We start from the raw sequence: 10,215 nt of genomic DNA, 5'->3' as shown, positions 1-10,215 counted from the left end.
TCGTTTTATAAGTGTATAGTCTGGGCCACATTGCATCGTAGCTTTCAATCTGTAAGAGATCTTCAAAAGCCGCTCCATTACTCCTTTGGGTTTAATATAGTTATAAAATCACAGAGCCTCTCATAAAAAACTCTTAATGACGGTCAATCTTAAATGATCACTAGAGACTTAAAGTGAGATCTCTACTGTTTGCTTTTGAAGTTATCAACCAGAGATTGATGTCGGCTCTGTTAACATTGTAACATGTTTTCATTACACTACAGTAAATACTTTAAATGTAAAACTTTAGGTATGCTCGACAGGTGACAGATTTTATCCAGGCTATGTTTCGACATTATTGTTGCTCACCATCATCTCCAGAGGACTAAATGTCGGCTGGTCTAACATCATTATCATTAACCTCTTCCACACAGTCTTTTGGGTAAATTACCGTAAATTTACCAGACCGATTTTACCCGCAAAAAGATGGTAAGCTGTTTTAAACAACTTTGGTAAAGAGATGTGGACATTAACTTCAGATGTGCTCGACTTTAAGCAGCGCGCATGTGGTGAGATACGTCCGTAAACAGTGCGAGGGTAAACGTGTCATCTGTATCAAAACATTATTATTGGCCCGAAGCTGTCAGCACGTTCCGACGTTGTCCTTTCTAATGCGGGTAATCCTATTTTTCGTTCACACATAGCATTTACTGGTAAATTACTGGCAATCTTACAACCTCTCTTACTGGTAAATTGGCAGCACTGATTTACCAGTAAATTACCACTAAAGACTGTGAAAGGGACTATTGACCTGTGCATCTGTGGATGTCCGCTGAGCTCTCGTGCTTGCTTTTATAGCCCAGAGTCACAGCCGACAACAGCCATTTTAAATGCATGCGCTTGTTTCTCATTGTGTGGGAAAATTTTTTCTGTAATGATGTTTTATGCAGAATAACAAAAAGGTCGTTGTGTTGTTGCTGCAGAATTACTTCACCAAAGGCCATTTCTGCTGATCGAATCATGATGTTATTTAATTTGTATGAACATGGCTTTTATTGTGAGTGCATGTTTACTGAAGTCACTAAGGCTCGGGCTTGATGTTACGAAATAATTCAGTCGGGCATTTATATCTGTGTGTGCAAGAGATTTTTATTGCTGAGACGTTCAGTGCTGCAAGAGCTTGACCATGCAAAAGACCAGCTTAAATAAAATATACAACTTGCTAGACCATCATAAACCAGATAAGATCAACAGGAATGCTTAGGCTGGTTCAGACAGGGATGCTTTTTGCTGGAATTTTGCTTTTCATGAAACAATGCATTCTTCAATGACTTCATGGTATACATATTTCGGTATGTGATCGAACCCATGAGCTTCACGCTGTTAATGCAATGCTCTACCAATTGAGCAACAGAAATGCATCATAGAAACGTTGAATGCTCCTTTTCAGATTCATGCATCTCTTGCAGGTACCAGGTTAGAGCTTTCAAACCTCCCGCAACCTGCCTGTTAATCAGATAGTGGCGTAACTAATGAAAATTGTCATGAAAGTGACAGAAAGATTAATGAAGTTCCCCGCGCTGCACTTGCATGCGGTTTAGCGTGGGCTCCTCTGGGCACAGCTGCTGTTAAACGCTATTCATGGTGACAAATAATGCTCTATCTCAGCAGTGACACCTCTGAGTCAAGGTTAAAAAACACATTTGCCAGCCCGAACGAGTTGAGCCGGATGAAGGAGGCTCTGCGGCTGCAGATACGGAATAAATTTATTTACTCGGAGCAGCGGCTAGAGGTGGGACGAGAGGCACGGGAACGATCGGGAATTCGGGATTAATTGAAAACATCTGTGTGACGATGCAAAATATCTGCCGTGTAGCATGCAGCCCTTGGAGACAATGAGTTTTGGTTTCGTGTTGTGTTTCTCTCTCTCTTGTACTTGTAAGTGGAGAAGAGAGCATCATGATGAGTTTTTCTCTGCTTAGCTGTTTGTTTGGTTGTTTGAAAGTAAAGCCTCTGATTTGTAGGCAATACGCGTGGGCGGCTTTAGGACGGTCAATTCTCCCTGACCTTCAGAAAAATTACAGTGAACCAATCAAGAAAAGATCTGAGATGCGGGTGAAAGGCAGGGGTTAAGTGTGTATTTGTGCTGTACATCATCTCTTAAGAGCACATACAGTATGTTTGCCTTGATCCCTTTATTACCTGGCTACTTAGTTAGTGGACATACCTTAGATGTCTATTGCATTTTATATAAAGCTAATGTTTACTGTCTGAATGAAAACTTTGGGTTTTAAAGGTGCAGTGTGTAATTTTTAGCGACATCTAGTGGTGAGGTTGCGAATTGCAACCAACGGCTCAGTCCACTGCTCACCCCCTCGATTTTGAAACGCATAGAGAAGCTACGGTAGCCGCCACCAGACAAACATGTCATCGTAGGAGACAACTTAGTAAAAAAAGTTGTCCATAGGCCTATTTCACAATATGGCGGCCGAGACCGGATGTAGGTAAAACGCATTTCCGGTCGCGCCGTCGCCGGCTAGGATCTCATTCATTCATTCATTATCATAATCATAATGGACCGCCAACAGCTCGTTTTTTCTCAGACATTAAATAATTTTCCTAAAGTAAGAAAAGCAGATGTTGTCCGTTTTGTTGATAGTTTTCAGGGAGAGGTAAGAAGATCAAAATTAGATAAAGGGTACAATTTTTTTTGAGCAATTTATTTAGGTAGGTATTATGCTAGGCAGTTATCATGGCAGAACGATCAATGTTTTTTTATGGATGATTTAAAAGTGTTCTTAATAAAAATAATTTAAAAAACTTGTTAACTGTGTATTTGTGTGTCTTCAGTCACAAACATTATTTCAGGGAAAATTGTTATTAGGGCCAGGTGTTATAGGTCGTTACGAAAGCGAGAGGAACCACATCAGCTTGAGGTAAATAACAAGTTACTGGATGTAATAATGAATGGTATGTTTTCTGATAAACAGATTGTTTCCAATGTATTACTTATATCAATGTATGTATTAAAAAAAGCTAAATAGTTTTGTTATAACAGCACCAACAGTTACCATTAACATAACATAGCTTTTACATTATAATGGTCATTGTAACGCTTGTACATTGTTTAGGGCATTTAAAATTATATTAAAAAGTTGGTACTATAAAATGTACACACAAAATAAGAAAATAAATAAATTAGAATGATGTCATTGTATGTTAGTATGAAATTGTTAGTATGATGTTATTTTAAGTGTTTTTCCCCAGTAGATGGCAGCAAACTTTGACTAGACTGGGTCAATGCAAATATTTACATGGAATTGGACTAGAAATTTTAATATTGTACAAGTAGAATTATAAATATAAAATGTAGCTACAAATACACATTGTACTGTTGGGAGTAAATAGTTCAGTGTACTTCTTAAATGAACAGCAAAACAAATAAATATGTAAAATACATGAAGGTCTTTCTATCACGTTCTTCAGATCACACTTGAAACAATCACACCACCTGAACTGACAGCATAGACATGCTCATGTGCTGCTGGAAGAAGTTTATGCAACCTTCTGGTTGCATTGCTTTATCAGACAGCACATTTTAGTACGCATCAAGACTGTTCCAGCTGCCATTAAAATATAATGGTAAAATATAATAAAATAAGACAACAACTCATCTTTCAAACACATTTAATAAATTATCAGTTAATCCACAGCCTGTGGAGTAAGGTATTTACGAACAGACTCGGGGTGGACGCGGACTTCATTCTCCGTGAAGTGCATAGCACACACAAAACTGCTGTCCCTTCTCACTGTAAATGATGCTCCCTCATCTCTTCGAATAGCCCAAATTCAACGCTTTTTTGCATTTTCATCGCTCGGAAAGCTGTTAAATGACAAGTATGGTTGTTTTTTCTTTGAATTTAAACACAAAGGCACGCTAAAAGACTGACTACTTTTAGTCTCCGCCATTGTTGTGGAAAGACTTTCACCGGAATAGCTTTCACCGGAAATGCGTTTTACCTACATCCGGTCTCGGCCGCCATATTGTGAAATAGGCCTATAAAGGGCTTCTGTAGAAATATGGCGGCACAAAATGGCAACTTCTATGTAAGGGGACCCCCGGTGTATGTAGATAAAAAGGTCTCGTTGTAAGGTAATAAACACATAATGGTTTATTATGAAAGGTCTTTATACACCACTGATAATATAGTTTTGTATATTATTTTGCATTTCTGTCAAGAGATCCTTCTAAAAATTACACACTACGCATTTAAGATGTATGAAAAGCTCAGATGCAAAAGCCACTAAACGTCACATCCGGCAAAAATTGAGATAATGATATTGACAGTGTTGGGGGTAACGCATTACAAGTAATGTGCATTACGTAATAATATAACTTTTTTGAAGTAATGAGTAAAGTAACGCATTACTTTTTAAATGTACACGTTTTTCAAAATTTTTCAAAAAAGTAATGCAAGTTACTTTTTTAGTTTAATTAATTCGATTAAAAATATATATGTACTGAATTAACTCTTTCACCACCAGCGTTTTTTTAAAAAGTTGCCAGCCAGCGCCAGCGTTTTTCATGATTTTCACAAAAGTTTAATGCCTTCCAAAAAATGTTCTTCTTCAAATATATAAACATACAATATACCAAATGAAAGAACAGACCCTCTGCTTTCAAAAAAAAAAAAAAGTTTCATCCTACCTTCAGTAGTTCTTTTGTAATCAGCTTTTGAATATGGGTAGGTTTCTGCAAAAACACCACATTTTGAGCAAAAAGCAGAGATAATTCCATTTTGGTAACGGACTTTTCATAGAGATCCCATTCAGAGCGATCTTTAAAACAGACACGGACATGCAGCAGCTTGCCATAGGGCAATACTTCGGGTTTTAAAAAGTTGCGGAAGGGCGCCACCTAGTGGATAATAGTGGTATTGCGGAAAGACGGAAATACTCATCAGTGGCAGGGAAGCGTTTTCTCTTGATTGACGAGATATCTCGTCAATGGCGGGGAAAGAGTTAAACTGAATATAGTCACAAAGAATTATGCACTCTATGCGTACACACCTGTGTGGGAACAGTTTGAGTCAGAAACTGAGATGGTAGGCCAGAGCTCGACATTTTTGTGATGAAATATGCAATTTCTGAACCTTTCAGTCATAAAAAACACCTGCAAGGCCGGAAAAGTTCAAGCCTCAGCCAAGAAAAAGTAACGCAAAAGTAACTAAAAAGTAACGTAAGAATTACTTTCCATCAAAAGTAACTAAGTAACACAATTAGTTACTTTTTTTAGGAGTAACTTAATATTGTAATGCATCACTTTTAAAAGTAACTTTCCCCAACACTGGATATAGACTGAATGCTCTTGGCACGTATTACTTGTTGATCAAACACTTTCGCTTCATAATCCTGGCCTCAGGCCATTCAGAAATACCAGTTTGTTTGCAGAATCTGTTAAACACCACATCAATTTTCAGCAAAGTCCTCTAAGTGCACAGAAGAATAATTGGATTAACGATGGCGTGTGTACATCAGGTTTCAATTGTCAAGCTGCAAGAGTTTTTACCTGGTTAAAGGAGGTTTGCCGAATATATTAGGATATTAAGCTATTTTATTAACGTTTTTACTTTATTCAGAAAGGACAGTGAAGAGTCACTGAAGACTTTTTTTTTAGAATTGGAGATGTTAGCCAAATAACTCGCACATGGACATAAAGGGTTTTGCAGCTAAAGACAGTCGAATTTGATCAATACCAATGAAATGACTACCAGTGAAGTGACATTTGTGAAAATAAAACATTTAAATTACTGACTAATAACCTTTTCATTACCATTAACCTCCTAAGCAGTGTTGGGAAAAGTTACTTTAAAAAGTAATGCATTACAATATTAAGTTACTCCCCCAAAAAAGTAAGTGTGTTACTTAGTTACTTTTCATGGAAAGTAATGCTTACGTAACTTTTAAGTTATTGCATATTTCCATCGCAAAAATGTCGAACTCTGGCCTGCCATCTCCGTTTCTGACCGAAGCTGTTCCCGCTCAGATGCACATGGCAGTGATGCACGGGTTGATCCGAAATAAGCGTGTGCCTGTGGTCACCCGCGGTTGCAAGTCATCCAGAAATATTTTTTATGATATTCGGGTCGAGTTCGGTCGGGTCCTTTGAAATAAAGAGTCAAATTAACTTTTTTAAACAATTACTACTTATAAAAAATGCGGACCAGGGAGCAGGTCGGGTTACAATATTTAGTTTAAATTTTTTTGCAGTCCGAGTTGCGGGCGGGTTTGTTGAAAACGTTAGTCGGGTGCGGGTTGTTTATACATTGAGTCAGACATATTTATGAATAAAGACATTGATTTTGATTAATAAAACAATTAAACTCCTACTTACAGTCCCTTTAAGTATTAAAGTGCAAACAACCAAAAATATTGTGATGTCCACGTAAAGGTTAAAGTGAAAGGGCTGAACCTAAACAATAAAGCCTGATAAAAAAATCAGAATTTCAAGAAAAAATACCAGATGCACTTAAAGGGTTTTGCATCTGATTTCCATTTATATTAAAGGATTAGTCCATTTTCTTAAAATAACAATCCAGATAATTTACTCACCACCATGTCATCCAAAATGTTGATGTCTTTCTTTGTTCAGTCGAGAAGAAATTATGTTTTTTGAAGAAAACATTGCAGTGCTTTAAAAGTGTATATTTGTTATTTTTATTGTCAAAAATGACAATCGTTTCGCTAGATAAGACCCTTATGCCTCGTTTGGGATTGTTTATAGTCCTTTGAAACTCCGTTGAAAAAAACTGTTAATTGTTGAGTTAAGTATTAAATGTTGGGTTCTATTAAAGTCCATTAAAATTAGAAAAATTCTGCAATGTTTTCTTCAAAAAACATAATTTCTTCTCGACTGAACAAAGAAAGACATCAACATTTTGGATGACATGGTGGTGAGTAAATTATCTGGATTTTTCTTTTAAGAAAATTGACTAATCCTTTAAAATACATTAATGGTGATTTTGTAAAGGCCAGCATGACTATTGCTTATCCGTAGGATTTAAAGTTTGCAAACTTCTAGCAATAACCCAGAACATCCTAACAACCAGCATTGGTAAGACTTAAACCAATCAACGGCAACCACCTGCAATACCACAGAAGACATTAATGATGTTTTCTTACAGGTAAATAAAGTACAATGAAAAATGTTGAGGAACGTCCTCAGATGACCGCAGACAGAGAGAGAGAGAGAGAGAGAGAGAGAGAGAGAGAGAGAGAGAGAGCTCAAAGGGGGCTGTGTACAGTTTTTGTCATATTCATGCCAATAAAGCACACTTAAATTGAAAAAAAAAATATTTGAAGGAGAAAGAGAGAGATTAGAGGAGAGGGAGAATGATTAGAGAGGAAAGGGAGAGAGAAAAGAAAGTCAGGGTACGGTGAAGAACCAGACAGAGATTAGAAGAGAGAGAGAGAGATTAGAGAAAAAAATAGAGAGAGTGAAGTAAGGGGGAGGTGTAGAAACAGGACGAGATAAGAGAGAGAGAGAGAGAGAGAGAGGGCGCTGTGTCTGAGAAACACTCAGACAGAACATATGAGCAGTCGCGGCTCGTCTCGCGCCAGAGATGCTGATATCTGCACCGGTGCAAGAGCTCTTTAAACACAGACTCACATTACAGCTGGAGAGAAAACATCTCGCTCAGAGACACAGCTGAACATTAGACAAGATAGAGAGGGAGAGAGAGTGTTTGAAAGAAAAATTGAAAGAAAACTACACTGAAAAAGAAAGATCATTAGAGACGTGTTGTGGCAGTTTCACATTCCCACACAGATGAGATGGATTCACTCTTAACATCACTGGTGTGCAGGGACGCCACACATCTGGACGTCTGATGATCATGGAGAGCATGTTTATTGGTAAGTCAAAGCTTTAATCTATATTATCTTCTGTCCTGGAGCTCCAAAAGGAGAGATGGAGAATCTACTCGCTCCCTAAAACAGTGCTGGGTGCTTGAAGTTTCACGCTTGGTTTGTACTTTGAAACTCTGGGGATTTGGGTTCATACTGTAGAGGTTTTTCCTCCAAACACATCAGGAGGAGAGAGGACAGAACAGACACCTGATTTTCTGCAACTGGGGACAGAAGCAGAAATGTGGCTTGCGGGGAAAGAGCTTGAAATCTTCTTGTGTTACAGCTGAAAGGGATTAGAGGGTTTTAGGAAACATGTTGTGCGGTGTCTCAGCGTGTTATCTGAAAATGAAGCTTCCCGCTGAACGGCTCATTTGCGGAGGAACGGGAAATATGTCTCTCGTGATGGGAAGCTGGTCTAGTCTGATGTGTCACCTGCAGTCTGATAAAGTTATTGTTATATTCTTTAGATGAGTGTTTTACAGTTCAGAAAAGTTTATTGTTTGCAATAATGGAGTACATCGTGTCACAGTGATGTCTTATCTTGTCTTATCGTACCTTTGATGTAAAACTTAATTCTTCCATGTCTACACTGGCAGCATCCGATCATTTCTAAATTGTTAGATATCTATACATTATTATTATTTTTTATGTTCTGCAGAGCTGCTCTGTTATATTTCATTTCTTTGTAACTTTTGAGTGTTGTATCAGAGGCAGCTTGTGAGGTCTGCATGTGGTTATGTTTAGATTTGAGCCATTCAGTGCTGTATGATATAAAACCTGTTCAAAACCTAGACATACATCATAGGTACGCTTTGGATGTAAAATCTATTGCAAACTTCTAAATGTGTCCTTCTTACTGAAGCATGCTTGTTGATGAACTGTATTCGAGTTTTGGTGTAGTGTTGTGTCTCCTGTTCGGTTCATGTCAAGGTATTTGTATGACTGCAGGCAGTACAGTCAAGATTTTGGTACTGAGCCACTTTGTCATGTACAGTAAACTACACTCCACACATTTACCATGTTTATACACTATACCTTTAGGGTAGGAATTATCATTTATTTATGGCTGAGCACTCACACGTAAATGCAGATTTAGGGTCAGATTTACTGACCCAGACAACTTCCGGCAAATTTAGATTTGCTCTGCAAGTAGTCTGGCAAAGAGGCCATTCAAGCTAATTTCTAATGCCGAAAAATCGCGGCACCAATTAGAAACGTTGGGGCAGGCTTTACACGATGGCGACAGCCCAGCCACGGTGAAGCAGATTTTGTACATTACAAAGATGGATGCCGCCGTGGAACATCACTCGTTCGAATCAGCTATCGTGTCTGTTTTAAGCAATTTAAACTTTTTCTTTCGAAGCCTTCATATCTAAAAAAAGATGTTATCACTGTCTTACCAACTGGATCCGGAAAAAGTCTGATATAGCTCTGCATACGTCATCTCCTTCATCGCTGTGATTGGTTTTAGGTCTATCCAATTGGACACAGAGGCATTTGAGAGACGTCCTTTGGTGACGCTCCTTTGGAAATGATTTGTCTATGAAGCTTTGCCAGACTATAACTCAGTTACTATTGAGAATGGTCTGGTTTTAACTATGCTACTAAATGGGGCAAATTAGCCCGAAAGCGCAATTCTAAAAAAACGCAATGGGAGTTTTAATATATGCAGTTATTTACTAAAATTAAATAGCATCGGCGCAACAGCTGATTTCCATGATGACCAACGCAGTCTACCGAGAGCAGCGCAAATTAGTTCAGGGTCGAAAATAAGCACAGCTGATGCTCCTGCAGGTGGAAGTGATCCACTAATGCCTGATGCGCTTGAGATCAGCACCACAGACATCACAGCTGAAAACTGGGGTGTAAAATCTCAGCTAACAAAGCCATAGTACACTGAAAGGAACCGGAGGACAAAAAATAAAGGTTAACAAGAAGTTTTGAAATGTTTGGCAAACAATATATTTGAATAATATGTTCCTCTGGCATTCACAATAAACTGATACATGTTAAAACAATCCTCTGCCTTGTACCACACGCTCTCTGATGCCTCTCCTATTAGCAATAATTGCAGCCATTTTGAGCGCAAAATGAATTTAGACATGCTTTTCTCGCCGTTAAATAATGGCACAAATATCAGTAATATCACACGCACAAACATTAGTAAATCAATATTTAAAATAATCTCCTTCCATAAATTTTGTGTCATTTTGCGACAACATGATCTCATAAAAAATTGGATCACTTTATTTTACCACGGGTGTCTTTTCCGTGTCACTCCCAAGCGACAATGGTAAGAAAATAGGAAAAAACTCTGAGAAAACAAAA

The 10,215-nt window shown here is 38.0% G+C and overlaps 1 protein-coding gene across 2 annotated transcripts in view; it reads left to right on the top strand.

The window, feature by feature from the left end:
* Positions 1-7,341: 7,341 nt before the first annotated feature.
* znf385d (zinc finger protein 385D) overlaps positions 7,342-10,215 on the top strand; it is an 80,618-nt gene continuing 77,744 nt past the window's right edge. The window contains exon 1 of one of the 2 annotated variants that reach the window (XM_055211386.2): positions 7,342-7,893. In XM_055211386.2, the coding sequence (XP_055067361.1) occupies positions 7,869-7,893 (25 nt within the window). In that variant the 5' untranslated portion in view covers positions 7,342-7,868. The remainder of the gene's footprint in view (positions 7,894-10,215) is intronic. The other variant, XM_055211385.2, reaches the window with a different exon arrangement.

This window comes from Misgurnus anguillicaudatus, chromosome 10 (genome assembly GCF_027580225.2).
Source record: "Misgurnus anguillicaudatus chromosome 10, ASM2758022v2, whole genome shotgun sequence".
In the NCBI taxonomy this organism is placed as follows: Eukaryota; Metazoa; Chordata; class Actinopteri; order Cypriniformes; family Cobitidae; genus Misgurnus; species Misgurnus anguillicaudatus.
Note: the sequence above shows the minus strand (reverse complement) of the source record. Positions and strands in the feature narration are given on the sequence as shown.